This window comes from Acartia tonsa, chromosome 1 (assembly GCF_053477335.1).
Source record: "Acartia tonsa isolate MP-2025a chromosome 1, ASM5347733v1, whole genome shotgun sequence".
Lineage (NCBI taxonomy): Eukaryota > Metazoa > Arthropoda > Copepoda > Calanoida > Acartiidae > Acartia > Acartia tonsa.
Window position 1 is genome coordinate 30,334,464 of NC_137260.1, and position 23,407 is coordinate 30,357,870.

Here is a 23,407-nt window from a genome sequence, read left to right on the forward strand (position 1 = left end):
TCTGGTTGTCTGCTTACTTGCTGATTCTCCATTAATTGTTGCTGTTACTGTCCGGCCTCTAAGCATTTGTTCAGTCCATGCGCAGGTTTCTCTATCCGCACCTATCTCTGTCAGATTTTTAATCATGCTTTTGACCGTCAGCATATTGAATGCTGCGCTCATGTCGCAAAACAGGACCACGACGTAGTTGTTGTGTTCTAGTCCCTTTTCTACAGTTGCTAATAAGGAATGTATTGCATCTTCCGTCCCCACTGATTCTTTGTAGCCGTAAATGTTCCTGGAGAGTTTTTTTCTTAGAACTTTATCTGTGAGATTCCAGTAAAGACATCTTTCTAGACCTTTCAATAGAAAGGATGATAGAGATAGAGGTCTCTTTGATTTTGGATCTGTGTAGTCTTTTTTCCCAGGTTTGTCAAGGAAACAGACTCTTGTGTCCAGCCAGCATTTAGGGCTGTAACTCAGTCTTATACTATGTCTGTAAAGTCTAACAATGTCACCTAAAACTATGTCAAGTCCTTTTTTCAGCAATGCCGGATAAATGCCATCACCACCTGGTGATTTGAAATTTCCGAAACTGTTAATGGCTGCTCTAACTGATTCTACATTTATTACACTATCCATATCTATCCTTCTATTATTACCTGTATGATCTATGGGTTCATCATTGTCACCTTCAGGTTCTTCTGGGAAGTGTTTTTCAAGTAGAACCTGGAGTGATTCACTTACTGTCTTAGTAAATTGTCCATCTTTCTTTTTAATTGTCCCCATTTGCTGTTTCTTACCCCTTTTGAAGATCTTTTGTATCTTAGCTGCCGTGTCCAGTTTTGTCATTTCTGAACAGAATTTTTTCCAGTCTTTACCCTTCTCTTTTTGAATTAGTCTGGCATGACTATTTCTCTGTTGTCTGTACTCTTCCCATCTTTCGTCTGTCTTTTCTCTTCTTACCCTTCTTCTTAGCCTTTCAAGCTCTTTTTTGGATTTTTCCTATGTTTTTCCCCACCACCTTGGTTTCTCCTTCCCCTTTTTCTCTGATTCTTTACAACTCTCTTCGAAAGACTCTATTATGTCCTTCCTTAAGTCTTCAGCTGCTCTATCTAATCTATCTATATCTATTTCTTCACTATCTATTCTCTGTCTAGCATTTCTCTTACTTTGTAGTGCTTGTTTATAGTTGAGCCAGTTCGTCTTCTTAACATTTCTGAAAATACTATGATTAATATTTGGTTGAGAATCTATCATAAAATCAATGAATTTATGATCCGAGTGGCTGTCATATTCACTTACAAGCCAGCCTATTATTTTGTTTGCAATCTCAGGTGTGGTTATCGTAATGTCTAGGACTTCTTCATGTGCTTTTGTTACAAAAGTGGGCTTACCAATTTCATTCATAATCATTAGCTGGTTGTCTAGGATATAGTCCAATAAGGATATTCCTCTTGGGTTTATATCTGTTGAGCCCCAAGCTGTATTATGACTGTTTGCATCTGTACCTACTATAATACCTATACCATTTTCTTTAGCATACCTTATTACTGCCTTAGTAATTTTCTCTGGTGGTAGTTTTACCAGTCTTACCCTTTCATCGTTGGCCATGTAGGTTGAGACTAAGATAACATCCTTACCGTTAAAGTTGAAGAGAACCACAACTTGGTCTCTGTCCGTGAATTGAGTTAGAATAATACCTGTAATTGTTTTGTTGGTTAATATGCAGGCTCTGTTTCCAGGCCCATTACTTTCATATGTATTTATATCATGAAACATTTTTACCTTATTATTTTGTAGATACGGCTCTTGCGCTAACGCAATTGCTTGCGACCATCCTGTCCGTCTTCCATTGCTGTTCATTGCTGTCCAGCTAGTAAGTCTATCTCCAACCGTTAGGGCTGCCTGTACGCATCTATGGAGATTTATCTGCGTCAGGCTAATGGCTCCAGCACTGTTGTTGTCAGTGTCGGAGCCTAGGTCTAGGGGATTACTGCCTGTTGGTCATGGGGCCCATGGAGATGGCCCTGACTCCTCTCCTTACCGATTCAATCTGGTCGACGATGGATTGTCTGATCGACTCCTTGACTTCGCTTTCAATGTTTGATCCATGTAGGATCAAGTTGCTGAAACCAAGGCGCAGGCATCCCATTACCTTGGGATTCTTTAATTGGTTTATGATTCTTTCATCCACCTGCAGGCCAAGTTTGAAGAAGCCTGCAGGGTTCGATGGTCCCATCTCATATACTTTGAAATGAAAGAATTTTGACACCCCTTCCTCTTTGTATTTGAGTAAGGGGTTGCAGGCTCGGATCATGAGTGACAGCTGCTCTTGAGTATACTTCCTCCATTTATTGTGAACTGTTGTCCACATGTTCCTGTAGACTCTCTCCTCCGCCGGGTAGATGTAGTACTCTAGGGTGTCAATGTCATCATCCTTCTCCTCGGGCTCTAGCTTCTTGCTGACATTGAAAATGAACTCAGCCATTTCCTTTGTTGCTGCGCCAACTCCAGTATCTTTGCTGAATCCAGCTACGGCATCATACTCGAAGCTATCTCCGTACTTCTGGACATGTTCCATGTATGCGTTCAGCAGTTGAAGGTCTAAATTGTCCAGTTGTTCCTGGCTGATCTTCTGCTCTTCCTGGGTGTAGGTGCTCCTTATCTTCACATCAAACATGTATCTATCCTTCTTCCTGACAATGTCAGAGAAGGATTCTCGGCTGAGGTAGGTGTCCTCTACTTCTTGTTGAAGCGGGTCTTGATCTCTAGCCTCTTTCTCTCTCATCAGCTTAGCCTTTTTCAGCCTCATCCTCCTGTCATATCCAATACTCCTCTTGCTTCCCTTAAATAAATCAAGATCATCAATATTAATATTCTCTTCTTTATGTTCGTCTATTTGTCTTTCTTTCAATTTTCTCTTTGCTCCAGCACTTAAAACCTCTGTCCAGTCTTTGTCAGTATCTTTCATCTGTTCCCAAATTTCCGCTGCCGTCTGTCTTTTCTTTTTAATCTCTGTGTCTGTATTGTCCACCCAAGTTCTGTCCATCATTTTTCCTGTTGATTCTAAGTCTTCTCTTTCATTATCTCCATCCTTTGATTCTGTCATTGTCGAATCTATGTCATCATCTCTGTCTAAGTTATCATCAAAATTCAAGTTATTAAAACTAACATCAATATCAGGTTTGGTTTGGGCGTCCAGGTTTCCCCGGTCACTACCCTCACCGATCATGTTGCAACTTGTCGTGTCCTGGTCAAAATGCTTCAATAGGTCTCTACGACAATATTTTACCTGACTATTCGCTGTTACAGCGGCTCCCCCATAGTCAGGTCCCAGGGGTGTACCGTGGCTAACAGTAGCTTGAGCTCCGTCTTTGACGGGCCCGAGGATTGCAGCTCCGCTGCTTGCCCCATCTCCGTGAATCTCAGGTGTAGCTTGCATGGTAAAAAGTGGTCTGTAAGAGATCAGAATCATTAATAATAGGCTATTAATAATCCTATCACTTGTGGAAGTAGAGAAAAGTTCCTAAAATTTACAATGTTGGTCATAAATTTACAGTTGCTAGGTAAAAGTTAAAAGTTGGAGAGACAACCAGATAAAAAGGTCCTACTAAAAGAGAACTGTCAAAAAGTAAAAATTATAGATGTAGCATCAGTCAGGTAGTTTAAAAGCTGTGGTAAAATTAAATTTAATAGGTTTTAGGCTGCTACTAGCCTTGGCAGAAACTATTAAATACCTAAAAACAAATAACAATAAAATTAATTAAAATATACGCTTCACACATTTGAAAAATTATTCACTTGTTGTTAAAAATATTTGAAGTTTTGAATTTGGTGTACATCACCAACAGACAAACAACTAGTTCTGATGAACACACATGCGTGTATCATACAGACACGTATGCATAAAACACACACACACACCCAGCCCAGCTGATTATATTTTCGGGAAAATCACGCAACCTCTCAGTATAATAGAATAATATGAGTCATGCAACCTCCCACCAAATAAAACCAACTTTTCGCATTTCCCTCCCTTTGTCATTGACCCTTTTTAAGTAGACTTTTTGAAAGAAGAAAAACCCTTGCAGTTGCTCATTTCCTATGTTCCTTTGTTTGTGATTGTGTGAAACTGGCCCTATTATCCCTATACATGAGAACACTATCAGAAAAACAACACTTTTTAGGTCCATGATTAGTTCAGGTTGGTTTAGGTTCAATCTTAAGATTTCCCCCTCCTTCCTTATCCAGTCTCGCGTGGAGAAATTAGATTTTTGACCAGTTCACATCACAACCTAGTTGTAATCTGACCTAGCCCCTCCTCCAAAAACTCCGGACGCTCATGGCACCTAGTTGCTGCAAAACCCTCAGTTTACCCGCTGATTTTGCACCAACCTGAGACCATCTCTAATGATTTACTCGCAAGTCAAGTTTTAAGTCAGTTGGGACATTTTACCACATAGCTCCTAAACTATACGTAGCACAGGAATTGTTTTTATATTTCCAAAAAATAGACTTCATAGTGGTTCTAACAGTATGCATAATGTTGTTCTACTATTAACACAAGCCGAGCAATCTAAATTTTAAAAAGGTACATATTTTTTTTATACTTTAATCTTTAATGATTTACTCGCAAGTCAAGTTTTAAGGCAGTTGGGACATTTTACCACATCGCTCCTAAACTATACATAGCACAGGAATCGTTTTTATATTTCCAAAAAATAGACTTCATAGCGGTTCTAATGATATGCATAACGTTTTTCTACTATTAACACAAGCCGCGCAATCTAAATTTTAAAAATGTCCGCATTTTTTTTTGCACACCCTTTAACTTATAGTTTAGAAGTCACTCCCCTGCCGCAAACCCCTAGCCCTCAGAGGCTCAAAAAACCTCTAGAATTGAACCTAACCTTAATTTTAAAAATCAGCATGTTTAAATGTACATTTGGACTTTTATGCTAATTTTAAGTATAGAATTCCCCCCCTTCTGCGCCAACCCCTAGCCCTCTGGGGCTCAAAAAAACCTAAAAATTGACCTAACCTTATTTTTTTTCAGAAACTATTTAATCAAGAGAGATGATTTCTTAAACTTAAGCTTTTATGCTTATAAAATAACTTAAAGTTTAGAAGTCACTTCCCTGCCGCAAACCCCTAGCCCTCTGGGACTCAAATAACCCTACAAATGAACCTAGCCTTAATTATTTTCTCAGAAACCATTTGATCAATAGAGATGATTTCTTTAACTTATGCTTTTATGCTTATAAACTTACTTTTAGTTTAGAAGTCATTTCCCTGCTGCCAACCCTTAGCCCTCTGGGGCTCAAAAACCCTAAAAAATAACCTAACTTTAATTTTCTCAGAAACTATTTGATCAAGAGAGATGACTCTTAAACTTAAGCTTTTATGCTTATAAACTAATTTATAGTTTAGAAGTCACCCCCCTGCCGCAAACCTCTAGCCCTCAATGGCTCAAAAAAACTCTAGAAATGAACCTAACCTTAATTTTAAAAATCAGCATGTTTTAAATGGACATTTGGACTTTCTGTTAATGATTATAGAGTAGCTACGTTTATTAAATTGTACCTAAATGCTATAGAAATTATCATGCTAAGTTTAAAATCAATAGGTCAATTATAATATGTCTAAATTAACGAAAAAAAGCTAACCCTCACAGACCAAACCTAGTTAAAGAAAAGCTTTGCTTTAAAAAAAATTTTGATTAACAAAGTATATAGTCCCAACTTTTTTTTCCCATAACAGCTGAAGTCCAAAATATCTGCACATTTAATAATGCAGTTCCTGAGAAAACTGAGGTTAGGTTATTCCTTTGAAATCCTACTAAAAAAAAATTTACTAGAAAGTATATTTTTTAAGGGGGTTTTTGAGCCCAGGGTGGCTATGGGGTGGGTGACTTCTAAAATAAAATTTAGTTTATAACCATATATCTGCCAAACAAAAAAGTAGTTTATACACATAAAAAATAATCTCTATTGATCAAATGGTTTCTGAGAAATTAAGGTTAGGTTCATTTTTAGAGTTTTTTTAAGCCCAGGAGGGCTAATGGTTTGCGGCAGGGGGGGGGGGGGACTTCTAAACTCAAAGTTAATTTATAAGCATAAAAGCTTAAGTTTAAGAAATCATATCTATTGATCAAATGGTTTCTGAGAAAATTAAGGTTAGGTTCATTTTTAGGGTTTTTTGAGCCCCGGAGGGCTAGGGATTGGCGGCAGGGAGGTGACAACTAAATTAGAAGTTAATTTATTAGCATTATAGCTTAAGTTTAAGCAATCATCTTTATTAATCAAATGGTTTCTGAGAAAATTAAGGTTAGGTTCATTTTAGGGTTTTTTGAGCCCCATAGGGCTAGGGGTTGGAGGCAGGCTGGTGACTTCTAAACTATAAGTTAATTTATAAGCATAAAAGTTTTAGTTTAAGAAATCATCTCTATTGGTCAAATGTTTTCTGAGAAAATAAAGGTTAGGTTCATTTTTATGGGTTTGTGGATCCCCGGAGGGCTAGGGGTTGGTGGCAGGGGAGTGACTTCTAAACCAAAAGTTAGTTTATAACTATAAAAGCTTAAGTTTGAAAAATCACCTCTATTGATCAAATGGTTTCTGAAAAAATTAAGGTTAGGTTCATTTTTAGGTTTTTTTTGAGCCCCGGAGGGCTAGTGGCTGGCGGCAGTGGGGTGACTTCTAAACTAGAATTTAGTTTATTAGCATTATAGATTAAGTTTCAGCAATTATCTCTATTGATCAAATGGTTTCTGAGAAAATTAAGGTTAGGTTCATTTTAGGGTTTTTTGGAGCCCCGGAGGGCCCAGGATTGGAGGCAGGGGAGTGACTTCTAAACTATAAGTTAGTTTATAAGCATAAAATCTCAAGTTTAAGAAATCATCTTTATTGATTAAATGGTTTCTGAGAAAATAAAGGTTATGTTCATTTTATGGTTTTTTTTATCCCCGGAGGGCTAGGGGTTGGCGGCAGGGGGGTGACTTCTAAACCAAAATTTAGTTTATAACATAAAAGCTTAAGTTTAAGAAATCATCTCTATTGGTCGAATGGTTTCTGAGAAAATTAAGGTTAGGTTCATATTTAGGGTTTTATGGAGTCCCGGAGGGCTAGGGATTGGCGGCAGGGGGGTGACTTCTAGACCAAAAGCTAGTTTATAACCATAAAAGCTTAAGTTAAAGAAATCATCTCTATTGGTCAAATGGTTTATGAGAAAACTAAGGTTAGGTTATTTTTTAGGGTTTTTTGGAGCCCCGGAGGGCTAGGGGTTGGCAGCAGGGGGGTGACTTCTAAACTAGAAGGTAGTTTATAACCATAAAAGCTTAAGTTTAAGAAATCATCTCTATTGGCCAAATGGTTTCTGAGAAAATTAAGGTTAGGTTCATTTTTAGGGGGTTTTTGAGCTCCGTGGGGCTAGGGGGTGGGGGTAGGGGGTAGACTTTGAATCCATAAGATGTTCATACCCATAAAAGCTTAAGTCCAAAAAATTTACACGGTTCATCAAGTGGTTCCTGAGAAAACCCCCCCCCCCCTGCATCAAAAAAGCTTCAGTTACGTCCCCCTTTTAGCTATTTGTCATACTGTAGTTACAAAGGTTTTAGAATGTGTTATAATTAGTGTTATGGTCTTAATGAATTAAATAAAATGTATCATTATTTGTAAGTTACATTTGGATTTCACGGAAACCAGAGAGGACAAGAATGGTGTACCAGAAGTATAATTATTCTTCTCTTAAATATTCAATTAAGTTTATCAAAATCAGTCTTATTATGATTATAAGCAAAATTACTGCAAGCGACACCTGATTTCTTTATAGTTCGTTTTTTAGATGAGAGGACTTTTCATAAATTTTGATTGGATGGTATATTAAGTTGAGTGTATATACGTTTCAACTAGTACTTGTCATCTACAAAAGGGGCAATTTTGTGTATTAACATTGAGGTTTTACATCAATTTATCGGCCATTATCTGCAAATTATCTAATATTGTATGAACAATTCACCGATTCGCATGAACGTTAGCTCCCCCCCCCCCTCAACTTAAAAACATAATATTTTTTTAAAAGAATTATTCAGATATAAAAATGATATCTGTTTGATTGTATTTCTGTTTATTCTTGTAGGTCCTGGGAAGGTTTACAGCTATTTTGGGGGAGGGTATCACTACCCTTCCAAGAGAAAACGAAAAAAAAACATAAACTAACCACATCTAGCGGCCGTAAATAATTTTTGTTGGTAAAACAGATGATAAAAAAATACATTACGTGCCCTTAGAGGCCTCTAGGGGCGTAGCCGTTAGTATTTTATAAAAGAGTCATCCTTATATAAAAGTCTCTTTGTGTATCTGTCTGTCTGTACTAAAGGATCTCACTAACCACTGAATCTCCTATTGATAATTTTTATTGGTTCCAAACTAGAAGTGTCTAACATATTAGAAATTAATTTATACAGAAGGGGTAATTTTGTTTATCATCATTTAGGATGTTTATTATTTTAATGTCTATTGCCTTATCCCTTAACATATTTAAATGATCTATTCGATTGTCAGTATATCCCTACCCCCCCCCCCCAAAAAAAGGGTTACAAAAAAACAAGGATTAAAACATTCGTAAAAGCAAAGCTCTAAAATCTAAGGAAGGACAAACAAACTCTTGAAGATTTGCAAAATTGGTAAATACAGGATACTGTATAATCAGATAAATAGGATAATTGTTTCATCAAAAAGTTGTTGTCAAAAAGTTAAAAATCTTTTAAATGGACATGCAGACTTTCTGATAATGATTATAGAGTTGCTTCGCTATCCAACTGGTACCTAATTGTTACAGAAATCAGCTGCAAAGTTTTAAATCGATGGGACAATTCTAACCAAAGAATTTTAATTAGAGCTTTTAATAGTAGTCAGAAAAATCTATTATTTGTTTAATAATAGTAGTTATATGGAAACAAGGATGACAACATATATCCATAAAAGCGAAGCACTGAAACGGTAGGACAAACAGACATTAACACTTATACAGTGTCATAACTGAATCATCAGAATATAAATGTATAAGAGTTGAAGCAAAATCTTAAGTAAATTTGTAGAAAAACTGCTTTATACAGGATAATGATTAAGGACATACTTACATTTTTAGGACTTGATTATAAAGATGCTTCGCTCATAACAACCTACTTTGTTGTCCCAGGAATCAATATACCCAAATTCAGATCAATTGGATGATTAGATCACAAAAAATTTGTTGTTAAAAAAGTGAAAAATCTACATGTTTAGAATTGACGTACGGACATTTTGATAATGATTATAGAGTTGCTACGCTTTCTAAATCGTACCTAACTACTAAAGGAATCACCATGCAAATTTTGAAATCGATAGGACAATTCTAAAATAACGAAAAAAGCTATCCGTTACGGACGTACAGACGGACGGACTGACCCTAATTATAGAAAAGCTTCGCTTTTAAAAATATTAAGATCACTATTCAAAGTGACGTGTTTATCCCCAATATGAAACAGCAAAATACCTTATTTATTTTACCCGTGATGTAACTTTAATTCTAGTCTTGCCCTTTATTAAAAATGTTTCATTATTTTTAATCAACGGTAGTATTTTTTAAAACCATTCATGGGGATGTAGATGAAATTAACTTAAGTTCATTCCCAAAATACCCCTATGAACTCTCACACTGTAAAATTATCCTACTATTTTTTTTATTTTTTTCAGAGAAAATGAGATCTTCTAGATCAGTAGTAAGAAACCATGCATTGTTGAGACATTTTACTAAATAATATATTCACTACCTAGTAGAAAAATGTACGGAAAAATTTTCGGATTTTTTTTTAACATGTACGGAATTGTACGGATTTTTTTAAAAACCTTATGGCCACCCTGTATCTATTTTATTCTCATAAAAATATAGTATGATTAAAAGATAATGAAATTTTGAGTTTGCAATGCAAAGCTTTACTTATCTTCCTTCCTCTACTCTATTTATTTTTTGATATGGTAACATGCACTGGTTCAAATCAAATCATTTATGTAACATTTTCTGTGTTTCTAAAAAGGGGGACATAACTGAAGACTTTGATGCAAAAGGGGTATTCCGGAACCACTTGATGAACCGTGCAGATTTTTCGGACTTAAGCTTTTAAGGGTATGAACATCTTATGGTTTCGAAGTCAGATTTCTAGGACTTAAACTTATATGGTTTAGAAGTCACCTGCCCTGAACCCCTAGCCCCCCGGAGCTCAAAAACCCCCTTAAAATGAACCTAAACTTAATTTTCTCAGAAACCAGTTGATCAATAAAGAAGATTTCTAAAACTTCAGCTTTTAAGCTTATAAACTAACTTTTAGTTTAGAAGTCAACCCACTGCTGCCAACCCCTAGCCCTCCGGGGCTTAAAAAAACCTAAAAATGAACCTAACCTTAATTTTCTCAGAAACTATTTGACCAATAGAGATGATTTCTTAAATAGGCTTTCAGAGGAATAACCTAAAGTCAGTTTTCTCAGGAACCGCTTTATTAAATGTGCAGATATTTTGAACTTCAGCTGTTATGGGAAAAATTTACTTTTTGCTAATGAATCAATTAATAAAGATTTATTATACTTTTTTATAAGAAGAAGGATGTCAATCAATTTTGTGAAAGTTGGGAATCAATACTTTGTTAATTAAAAAATCATTCAAAGCAAAGCTTTTATTTAATTAGATAGGTATGGTCTGTGAGGGTTAGCTTTTTTTGTTAATTTGACATATTATATTTGTCCTATTGATTTAAACTTTGCATGATGATTTCTATAGCATTTAGGTACAAATTAAAAAGCGTAGCTACTCTATAATCATTAACAGAAAGTCTAAATGACCATTTAAAACATGCTGATTTTTAACTTATTGTCATTTTTTGTTTTTGTATAAAATGTAGTGGTTACCTCTTCTAATGTGTACAGGTAAAACATCTTTTACTATTGAAAAAAGAATAACCTACAAATAGTGGTAACAAATCTCAATAACCTTAGTCTTTTTTATTTCACTTCTGCTTCAATACTATTGATCTTGGTCTTAGCATACAGCTCAATGTTTGATATTTTGTTTGGCCAGAATATTTTGCAAATTCTTCTTAAGCAGCTATTGTGAAATGCATTAAGTTGATTTGTTTCAGTTTTCACAGTTCTCCAGCATTCAGCTCCATAAAGAAGAACTGATTTCACATTACTGTTGTAAAATCTGACTTTTGTTTTCAGAACAAGTTTCTTTGAATTCCAAACATTGTGTAGACTGTTGAAAGCAACCCTAGCCTTATCAATCCTGGTTTTAATATCAGCTTTTGAGCCATTTTCACTGCTGATAACACTCCCCAGGTAGGTGAATTTGTTGCTTTGTTTCAATTGTTCACCATTTATTGTTATAGTTTGATCAGGGTTTGTAGGTATATTCCTAATTTCGGTCTTCTTGACATTAACAAAGAGCCCGACTTGTCCTGCATATTTGACTAGTCTATCTGTCTTAGCTTGTAGATGTTTAATTGTTTCTGAAATCAGTGCCAGGTCATCAGCAAAGTCTAGATCTTCAAGGTGTCCTAGTATGCTCAGCTGGAGACCACGTTTTTTGTCCTCTGTGGTTTTCTTCATCACCAAGTCAATTACCAATATAAATAGAATAGGTTATAAAATGCATCCCTGTCTAACTCCAGTGCTTATTTTAAAGAAATCAGATGTCTTATTGTTTCCAACTGTTGTTGTTGTCGTTGTAGCCACGGGCACAGCGCTCAACCGCGTTCATCTTCATCTTGATTTTCATCAAGAAGGCCGAGAAATCTGGCTGCTTCTACCGGGTTCAGCCATAAGTCTCTGGTGGTCAGGTTAGTTGGGTTTTGTGCACAGTTAAAGAGATGATTGGTGTCGTGATTTGGTTGGTTGCATTTTGGGCAGAGATCGAGAGTAGGATCTTCACGGATTCTGGCGATAAAACTGTTTAGATCGTTGCTAAAGCCAGATCTATAACAAGCAAGCATTGTTCTTGCTCTTTTAGGAAGCTGTTTTTCAGTTTTATCAATAGGTGGTGCTGGTTTATTCAGGACTCTGTTGTTTTTGAGGTTGGCAATTGTGCTGGAAACTGAGTTTGTATGAATCTGTTTTACAAGATTCTTGTAAACTGTGTTGTTAAGGCCATCAGGGGGAATCATGTTTTTGACTTCTTCCCCAAATGCTGTGTCCAAAGTATTTCTCATAATACGTGGTGGTTTTGTTACCAGTGGTTTATTGTTTGGATGATGTTTTCCATCAAAAGGTCATGGTCAACAGTGTCGAAGGCCTTAGACAAATCAATAGCGACAGCTACTGTTCTGTTGACAGGCCTTTTCATGTTGAGTCCGGTGGTGATATGTTGGCTAATGTCGTTGAGGGCTGTTGTTGTTGAGCGGCCCTTTCGAAATCCATGTTGATGGTCAGGGAGGTCAATGGCAGCTGTGATCTCAGGTAGAAGTATGCTCTCTAGTATTTTAGCAGGTGGAGAAAGTAGTGATATAGGTCGATGGCTTGACCCTTGGTCTACTGGTTTCCCAGGTTTAAGTAGGGCAATGATTCTGCTTTGTTTCCAGATGGCAGGTATTGTAGCAGTATTGACAACATTGTTGTAGATCTTAGTCAGATATTTGATGCCGTTTGGACCAAGATGTTTAAGCATTAATGGAGAGATCTCATCTGGTCCTTGAGCTTTAGAGTTCTTGGCAGCTTTGATGGCTTTGGCTGTCTGGGCTTCAGTGATGTTAATTTTAGGATCAGATGGTTTCTTCTTTAGGTTCCTGAGAATGTTTCTGGATCGTTGTGTAGGCTTTTTGTTTGTTGTAGGTGTGAATTGACGATTGAATTTGTTGGCTAACTTCTTTGGATTGTTATAGACCTTGTTATTGAAGCTAATGCCTTGGTTGTTGGGTTGGCTTGGTTTTTTAGTTAGGTTTTTTACTGTTGTCCATAGCTTCTTGGTGTTGGCTGCACATGTGTTGAGATGTTCCTTCCATTTTTCTTTCTTGTGATCGTTGATTTTATTTTTGATGGTGTTATTAAGTTCAGGGATTCTGGGATCAGATGGATCATTTCTCCTAATTTGATCACGTTCTTCCATCATATTTAGTGCATCAGTAGGAATTTCATTAATTACTCGCATTATTCTGCCTGCAGGGATGTGTTTTTTAGCAGCAGATTGTATGGTTTTTCTGAAGAATTTCTCATCTTTATGTACATTATTTGTGTGGTAGGCGTCGGCAAATATTTCTTCTGTGGAGGCAGTAAACTTTTCCCAGTCAGCTTTAGCAAAATTAATGTACTGTCTGTCTTGTGATTTTATCTTTTTGATAGAAGCTTTTATTCCAATCAAAATTGGAAGATGGTCAGATGAAAGTTTTACTTCGGTTCTCCATTCGCTTGTTGCCATTAAGCTGTTGGATACAAGACTAATATCTGGTGATGATCTTGAATTAGATGTGATTCTTGTTGGAGTATCTTCGTTTATAATTCCATATGGTTTATCATATTTTCAACTGAAACACAGGCTTGGAAGTTGTCATAAAATTTTGTTATCATAGTTATCATCTTTTCTGGTATACCATAACTTTTTAGTATTTTCCAGAGTGTTCATCTGTGTATGGAATCAAAGGCCTTAGAGAAATCAACAAAATTTACATGAAGTGGCTTGTTAAATTCAACACATTGTTCAATAACTGTCCTAAGGGTGAAAATTTGGTCAACACAGCCCCTTCCACCACGGAATCTAGCTTGTTCTTCTCTTAGTTTATTGTCAATTTTCTCATCAATTCTGTTTAAAATAACTTTACATAGGACCTTGCTTGGGATAGAAAGCAGCATAATTCCTCCCTTCTTAGGTAGTTTTATAATTATACCTTTAGACCAGTCCGTTGGTATCTTTTCTTGCCTCCAAATTTTATCAAAGAGATCAGTTAGAGTCCTAGCAGAAAGATCTATGTCTGCCTTAAGCATTTCGGCAGTTATTAAGTCAGGTCCTGGTGCTTTGTCATTCTTTAGACTATGTATAGCAGCTTTAACTTCTTGAATAATTGGTGGTCTTGTGTCTATGTCTATTTCATGTCCTGGTTCTGGTTCAGCAGTAATTTCTGGTTCAGGTCTGTTCAACACTTCTGCAAAATGTGATTTCCACCTTTCAGCAACTTCTTTTTCTGTAGTGAGTAATTTACCATCTTTAGCCTTGATAGTTTCACCACTCTTTTTGTTATATTTGCCACTTAATTGCTTGGTTATGTTGTATACTGTTTTCATGTTACCAAAGTCAGCTGCTCTCTGGGCCTTTTCAGCCAGATTGTCAATGTAATCTCTCTTGTCTTTCCTTGTGCACTTTTTGACTTCTTTATCTTTAGCAGTATATTCAGCTCTTAAATTACTCATGTCTGCCAAATGTTGAGCATTATGGATTTTGCTTTTGAACTTCTTTCTCTCTTCTATTTTGATCCATGTTTCTTCAGAGATCCAGTCCTTTTTCTCTGGTTTCTTGTGTCCTAGGATTTCCTTAGCAGTAGATTGAAAGTTTGCTTTAATTGAAGTCCATGTGTTCTCAGTCTCTTCATTTAGGTCCTCTAGGACTTAAAATCTATTTCTGAGTTTTAAGACAAATTCATTCTTTATCGCAGGGTCCTTTAATCTTGAAGAATCATATTGTCTACCAATCTCACTCTTTTTATCATGGCCAGTACGCTTCAGCTTTAATTTAATCTTCCTGACAACTAGTTCATGGTCACTAAATATGTCGGCTCCTCTATAGCTTCTACAGTCTTGCATTAACTTGTCCCATTTTCTATTGATCATAATGTGGTCAATCATGTTTCTTGTTAGTCCATCAGGTGTTGTCCAAGTATATTTGTGAATGTTTTTGTGTTGGAATAATGTACCTCCTACAACCATATCATTGTTTAAACAGAATTCAAGTAAAAGTTCTCCATTTTCATTTCTTGTACCTGAGCTGTGCCAAAGTGTCCCATTGCATTCTCCACTCCAGTCCTGTAAGTTCCTACTTTAGCATTCATATCTCCAAGAACTAGGCACATGTCATGTTTGGGTACTGAGTTTCTGATTGATTGCAGTTGGATCATAAAACTCTTGTTTTACTTCTTCATCTTTGTCATTTGTTGGGGCATAGCATTGGATAATGGTCAACTTGCAGTGCCTTGATTGGAATCTAGCCTTAATTATTCTGTCTGATATAGGCTTCCAGTCTATTGACATGTCGTTTTTGAATAATTATAGCAACACCATACATATGTTAGCTTTCATGACCAGAATAAAGCTTAAGTTTTAAAAATCATCTCTATTGATTTAATGGTTTTTGAGAAAATTAAGGTTAGATACATTTTTAAGGTTTTTTGAGCCCCGGAGGGCTAGGGGTTGGAGGCAGGGGGGTGACTTCTAACCTAAAAGTTAGTTTATGAGCTTAAAAGCTAAAGTTTAAGAAATCATCCCTATTGATCAAATGGTTTCTGAGAAAATTAAGTTTATGTTCATTTTTAGGGTTAATTTGAGTCCCGGAGGGACAGGGGTTGGCGGCGGGAGGATAAACGAGAATTTAAAAAGCAGAGTTGCTTGAAAGGGGAAAAATTTTTGAAAAATATAACATGGTCTTAAATGATTCCAAATTACTAAGGTAATTTGGCAAAAAAATACAATTAAATTTATTTTTGGCAAAATAAAATTGCTGGTATGTCGTGTAACAAGTCACCACATTTCCCCCCCCCCCCCCCCCTTTTACATTTAATTTAAAACCTGATAAATCTAGGACAAAACTGACTTCCGCATCGTCTCATTTGTATGTCAGTACTTCTGTCTAAATTACTTTTCAACTCGCCGCTTCAATAACATTAAACATGTAGCATAATCTAAATTAGGTAAAATAGACATGTTTTTCTTTTAAGCACTATATATTAATTTTACCTTTTCAAGAGTGTTTGGAAGAACCGAATATGAGTTTTTAGCTGAAGATGAAAACCAAGATTCTGAAGCAAACTTATTGCAGCCTGCATTAATGGAAATACCAAAATCTTTTGTTGGAGATAAATTGAATAAGATATCTGTAATGTCCAAACATACCAATAAATCAGATAAATATACAAGAGCCACAAATGTTATCGAGAATTACAAATACTTTTACCTGAATTTGAGGCAAGTTTATTTATTTTTTTAGTAGAGAAGCTACTCTATAATTTGAATACCGTCTGTCTGAAACGTTTGGGTGGCACCGATAAAAGATTGAAAACTAAAACTTCTTGTCAACATTCCCATCTATATGGAGCATAATAATGTATTAATCATTCGTAGCCGTCAGACTGCTTTTAAGCAGCTATTTAGCTATTTTTCACAACTGATTTTATCAGTTCCTGTAAAAGATAGAAGGCTGAAGCTCTCAACATTCCCACCAATATTGAGCGTAATTAAGTCTTAAACATCCGTAGCCATCGGACTGCTTTTAAGCAGCTTTATAAACGCTTTTACTTTTTCTGCTCTTGCAAAAGATACACGGCTTAAACTTCTTGCCAATATTCCCTTCATTGTGCACCATAATTAGCTATTTGGCATAAAAAATTTATGGTAGTCTGGCTGCTTTTAAGAAGCTTTTTAGCTGCTTTTATTTTTATAACTTTTAAAGACAAAAATCTTATTTTTTAAGGTTTCTTGATTTTAAGTTTTTGCTTATCCTCTCTCTTTCTTTTCTTTGTTATAATACCAGATAATCTGCTCTATAACTAACTTTGTCCTTTTGTTTACTCTATAATAGATTATGTGCTTCGCTACTTATGGATGTTGTCAATGTCATCCATATTTATCGTGATGATTAATTTGTATTTATATTTTAAACAAGGATGACAATATCCATAAGTAGATAAGCACAAAATTCATGGATACGAATATGCACGATGAATTCAATAACATATTTTTTCTCAAAAAGGGGGGGGGGGGATGTGGTGACTCGTGTCACGACATACCGCCAATTTTATTTTGGGTGCTACTCCCTTAGTTTAAAAGATAATTGGGTAAAATCTTTTGGGCTGGGTCACTAATAACCTAAGTTTTGGTATCACTAAAAAAAACGGCGGCAGGACCGCCGCTCCCGCCGTTCACCGCCATTTTCCGCCGCCGCCAAAAAAAACTTTTTTTATAGCATTTCTAGCCGAATTAGGCAATTTGGAATCATTTGAGACCATGTTATATCTTTCAAAAAATTTTCGCCTTATAACCAACCCTGCAGGGGGGACTTTTTACTGACCTACTTAAAAAGATTTTGTTTCAATATCTTTAAAAGCTTAGGAGAGGCACTGAATGTAAGATATACCTTAATAAACGAAAAAATTTTGAAAGATATAACATGGTCTCAAATGTTTCCAAATTGCCTAATTCGTCGAGAAATGCAATAAAAAATTTTTGCGGCGGCGGCGGAAAACGGCAGTGGACGGCGGGAGCAGCGGTACCGCCGCCATATTTTATTCAAATATTTTTTACTGACCTACCTAACAAGATTTTGTTTCAATATCTTTAAAAGCTTAGGAGAGGCACTTGACCACCTTGATAAACGAAAATTTGAAAATGGCGGTGAACGGCGGGAGCGGCGGTCCCAGATATGGGGGAAAATGTAAAAAATATAAAAATAGCCAAAAACCTAGTTTTGAACATCACCATAATTCTAAACAAAATTGACAATAAGGGAGGGTTAAAGAAAAGTCCGGTGAGGGCAATGTAAGTAATTTCATATACAGGTGGGATGGCCGCAATGGCCAACAATAAAGTTGCCAGTGAGTCCAGTAAGTTAACCAGGACACCATGATAATAAAGGTCAACAACAAGGTCTTGAAGGTCGCCACAAATATCATGGTGGTTACCAGTAAGGTCAGGTTTTGCCACTATGATATAAAGGTCACCAACAAGTCAGGATGGTTGCTATCATGATCATGAAGGTCACCAACAACGTCAGGATATTAATCATGATCATGAAGGACATCAACAAGTTTTCTAATAAATTGGACAGGAAGTCTTTTAAGATAGCCAAGATATCAATAACCAATGAACCGATATGTTTCTCCTTTACAATGAAGCTTCTCTTTATAACTATTTAGTGGTAGGGGACCTTTCACCACCCCCAACATTGGTGGTCAACAACTCCCCTTCCCCCCCCCCCCCCAAAAAAAAATGACCCCTTCCCTATATTTTTCTTATTTAAAAACTAAGATAAAATATTGGAGTTGGAAATCCACCAGTGACCATTCTGACCTTGATGGTGTCTTGGCTAACTCACTGGACTTCCTGACCACTTTATTATTGGTCATTTCTGCCACTTTTCCTATAAATGGACTTTCTCACATTGCCCTAATCGGCAGGGAGTAAGGGAGGGGACAATGGGCAATTAATTCAATTAAGAGTATTTGCTGAAAGACCTTGAAATCCAGATTAATTCAGCAAATATGGAGGAAATTTTAAAGGGAGAGTTAATACAATACAGAAAACAATAAAAAGAGAAGAAAGTTCCAAGAAAAAAGCATTCATTTGAAAATTATATTACCAGCACATCAGACTGACGTAACCATTATTGCTCCAAATGCCCCCTTCGGTTCGCCATCTTAGATGGTAACCTAGCAGCTAAAAAGATATTCATGTTTGATTTGTTGATTTCTTTACTTTCTAATCTATCTTAATATCATATTTTTAGGAAAGATACTTGCACAGATGAAATGATAGTTAACATGATGCATACTACAAGAACATTAGAATCTTCGATATCATACCCTTTAAATGATGAAAAAAACAAATTCAAAGAAGAAAGAAACAACAAAGAGTCAATTTTAGTAGGGTTGAATTCAAGATTAAAAACAATGGAAAAAAATGCAACTATTACATCATATCTTATCAAACAACTTAATCATACTGTATCAGTGCATACCAATGACATGGAAAGAATATTAGAAGCCTTTATAAAAGCAAAGGAATCTTTTCAAGAAACAATAAAAGAAATGTCTTTCTTTAGAAATAAGCTGAAAATAATGAATGAAAATGAAATCAAATATGATAAATTTCTTAAAGACTCCTCTCAAAATATGAAATTACTTGTTATGGGATTCCTTTTCTTGACTTTGTTTACGCTTCAAACTGTGTGCAACGTGGATGCAAGATTTGGATCTTGTGAAGAAGTTAAGCTTACAAAAGAGACAGGAACATCGACACATGATTTGATTGAAACAAAATCAGTTAAAAACAAGCCTGATCGAAGAACTACATGGTGTGGAAGAACTACGAAAGGAATTTTACCATACTGTGTCAGCAACAATAAACCTATATTGCAACTCATCAAAGAGGAAACAAGGTATGTAATTGTAAAAAAGAAGTAGGGGGTTAAATTATTGGTAGCAAAGCCACTCTATAAATTTTTCTGCCTGTATCTTCTGTAATGTATAGGTGGACCGATTATAATAAGATGTATATCTTTCACTTTCCTTCACCCCCATCACTAAACTTTCCCTTCTCTTTTTAGGGAGGGTTGTGGCGTAGTTTGTACTGTATCCGACACATATCCCATATTCGATTCCCACTGTTTAGATTTTCACCAACAGATTCCCCTAAATGCTGAATGTTGTATGTTATTATTGAGGGGGGCTCAAGGGCCCCTAGATGCTTCTAGAGTCGTATCCGCTAATAATGAATATGTAATAATGTGCGCAAGTGAAGGCACACTAATCCTTTTCTTTTAACATTAATTAATTTAATATTTTCTCACCAAAAATTAATTGTCGTTTTAAAAAATGGTTAGTAGTTATTAAAAGTTATTAATCCGTACGTAACGTATTGCTTTTTTCACTAATTTAGAAATGTTAAATTTATTCTATCGATTTCAAACTTTGCATGGTGATTCCTGTAGTAGTTAGGTACGACTTAGTAAGCGTAGTAACTCTAAAATCGTTACCAGAATGTCCGTACTACTATTTTAAACATATTAATGTTTTAATTTTTTCAACAACATTATTTTATGTAATATACCTAATCATTTTATTGATTTGATTTTGAAGTACTGATTTCTATTACAATAAGGTACAATATTAAAAGCAAATCTCTATAATCAAGTCCTTATACAATTTCCTTAAACAGAATTCTGTATTTAAGAAGTTTTGCAACAAATATGATGATTATTAATTATAACAGTCAAAAAAGTGAAAAAATCAGCATGTTTGAAATGGACGCACAGACTTTCTGGTAATAATAAAAGATTTGCTACGCTTCCTAATCATGCCTAATTGTTATAGGAGTCATTATGCAAAGTTAGAAATCGATTGAACAAATAAAGCCTGTTTAAATTAACGAAAACAGATAACTGTCCGTGACAGACGGACCGACTGACCCTAATTTAAGCGTTTAAAGAATATTAAAGGATTTTTAGCTTTGATGAATTGCATCCAACTCAGCTGTGTTTAAACAGATTCCATTTCGTAAAGCATTTTAGAAACATTGCAGTTGCAGAACAGAGAGTAAAATATGGTCTTCAAAAGTAGGAGTTAGTGTTTCCTGTGATTGCATCATGAAGTTATTTTTCTACTTTACTTTTGTTCCTTCTGGCTTGAGGTTCTCCATGTTTTTTTTTACCTATCTTTAGGCATTGTAGATTGATGTAGCACTCATAATTGACTTATGAAATCTTAAGTCTTCTAAGTTTAAGAAGTCTTTGCCTACATGAACTGTTTGATATATGTTTTAGATCATTACAGATTTATTCAAAACTGGTAGATTGTTTTATGGCAGTCATATAATCTTTGTAAAAGCATCCTGCAGTGATGGTAATAAAGTTATTCAATTGTTTTCTTATCTTTGTAAGATCAAGTTCTGTATCAGGCAGTACAGCATCAAGAATTCTGTGCTTACTTGTTTTAGCAGCTTCCCAGGTTGAATAGAGACCTTCATCACAAACTTCTCAAAGTTGTCATCTTGAGAAAGATAGTTAAGAAGTTTTTCTAGATATTCAGATCTATGTCTGTTAGACCATTTCTTGGAAGCCTTTCTAGCTTACATATATTAAGATACAAAAAAACCTTGATATTGATTGAGGATAATGTTTTTACTGGTGATTCAGGTGATATCAATGTACATAAATACAACTTATCTTAGTTCCAAATTTTTGTATTATATGTCTCAAATCTAAGAATGTCACGACAAATAAGTTTATATTGTAAAAACAGTAGAATTACCTTATAAATAAGAGAAAATAGCATTAAAATACCATTTCCTGAAAAGTAGAACCTAATTGGTTCAGCAGTTACCAAGATCTAAAGCTTTAATAGACAATAAGGTAAAATAATTATCACGTGATAAAAAAATGTTTTTATTAGGGTTGAGCCGGATATTCTCACTTTTATAACTCATTTTGTCCGTTTGTCTTTTTCATAACAGATTTTGTGCTTCGGTACTTATAGATGTTGTTATCCTTGTTTTAATTATATACAATGACTGTAATTTTTTATTCTTGAAGCTATAAGAACAATTTTTTCAGAAAATGTTTACCTTTCTGTAAATTTTATATTAGAAATTTTAAAGGAGCAGCTGTGCTAAGCAGCTGCAAGCTGGCGCAGCTGGCGGTCAGCAAATATACAGCGGCAGTTTTTATTATATTAAATTTGAGCAAGTTCTAAAGACATATTAGAAAAGCTTTTCTTAAATATTTAAAGTATCTTGGTCAAAAATTGCGGTCACAGGAACCTTTAAAAGTCTTCTTTATACCTAGAAGATCAAGACTTTCGCATTTTCTCTCTGTGGTGTTTTCACAATGAAAAAAAGGCAAATTTTCGTGATTTTCAAGTTTAAAATTTTTACATAAATAAAATGAAATTTTAAAAAAGGAAATAAAAACAATTTATGGGCAAAGACTTTTCTTGGAAATGGGGTGGGGTTTTTTTTCCCTTTTTAAATTTTTTTTATTTAGTTTGGAAAAGACTTTTGATACAAAATTTGTAGAAGAAACTTTTACTCAAGAAGGTAATTTGTGTGTTTTTTTTACAGTAAAATATTAAATTAATGACCTAAAGTCGTACGTTAAAAGTGTGTTTTTTGTATATTAAAAAAATTTATTATAATAATTAAAAAAAAATTCCCTTAAAGTCTGTCAGAATGTTTGTTTGTGTGTTTGTCTAAAAGTTTGTATGTTTGTACCAAAAGATTTTGTTACCGCTGAATTGATCAGGTTTTTCTAATGCCTTTAGTTTAAGATAAAAAAGGATAACTACTAGGGTCACAAAAGTTTTTTTGTAGAACAGTTAGTTTGTCTGTTTAACAAGATTTAATTTTCTTGCTAAAAAAAAAAAATTGGGGTGATGTCATAAATTCTAAAGCAAAAAAAAAAACTTAGATAAACAAGATGTTTTTAAAAAGTTTAGCAGTATATTTTAACAATTTATTGCATTATTTTTTAGCAAAAGATATAAAATTCAGAAATTTTTTTTATTAAAACAAATTTAAGTAGTATTTTTTGTCTTAGTTAGAGTTCTAAATTAATAAAAAAAATCATACAAATCTTCTATTCTTTTTACCTCTATAAATATGACTTATTTTAGATTTGTTTGAAAAAGATCAACCTAACAGGATGTTTCAAGATAAACAATTGACTCAGGAATTTTATAATTTCATTATTTAAGTAAAATCCTTAATTTTTGAATTTTTGTGTATTAACAAAATTTATAGTTTTAAACTGTTTAAAACTTGTTTTATGGTTTTTAAAGAATTTTGAACAAAATTACTTATTTAATGAAAAAATAAAATTAGAAAAATATATTTTGCAACAATCATGGTGTAAAAATTCATAGAAGAGCAACTTGGTGCGGAACAAGAAAAATTTTTTAGCTTATCTGTGATATATTTTTATTTTTTATGATTTAAAAAAGGCATCTAGTTTTATCATTGTTTGAAAACAATTTTGTGCTTTTTTGTAATTTATGATTTAAAAATATTGTACTAAACAAGGTTGTATGTTTTTGTTTGTGTAATAGTGTCTGCTTGTTTGATGCAGCGCAATTGATGCAATATTTATTACTCATGCTAAAAATTAAAATAAAACTACGTGGCCTAGTAGCTAATTATATTTTTAAATTTAAAGTTCCTATTTTTAAAGTTTGAACTATTTTTAAAAGTTAAGTTTAACTGGCGTTGTACTGTGAGTATTGTAGTGTTTCCAGCCAAAAAAAATTTAAATTTGTTTAATAGCCAATAACAGCTTTGTTTGCATTATTTTCTTTCGTTTTTGCTATGATTTTTTTTGTTGACAAACGCAATTAAAAATATTTTTTTTCATAGATTTATAGCGATTACTTTATATAGTAAATTACTGTGTACTATATGCTTTATGTTCTATAAAGCTAAAAGGGATAGTTCTATGAAGT

At 34.6% G+C, this 23,407-nt stretch overlaps 1 protein-coding gene across 2 annotated transcripts in view; it reads left to right on the forward strand.

The window, feature by feature from the left end:
* LOC145329084 (uncharacterized) overlaps positions 1-23,099 on the forward strand; it is a 60,432-nt gene extending 37,333 nt beyond the window's left edge. For both annotated transcript variants that reach the window (XM_080173107.1, XM_080173116.1), the window contains 5 exons: positions 15,951-16,169; positions 18,706-19,356; positions 21,958-22,010; positions 22,586-22,639; positions 22,792-23,099. In XM_080173107.1, coding sequence (XP_080029233.1) covers positions 15,951-16,169; positions 18,706-19,356; positions 21,958-22,010; positions 22,586-22,639; positions 22,792-22,871 — 1,057 coding nt within the window. In that variant the 3' untranslated portion in view covers positions 22,872-23,099. The remainder of the gene's footprint in view (positions 1-15,950; positions 16,170-18,705; positions 19,357-21,957; positions 22,011-22,585; positions 22,640-22,791) is intronic.
* The last annotated feature ends 308 nt before the right edge of the window (positions 23,100-23,407 follow it).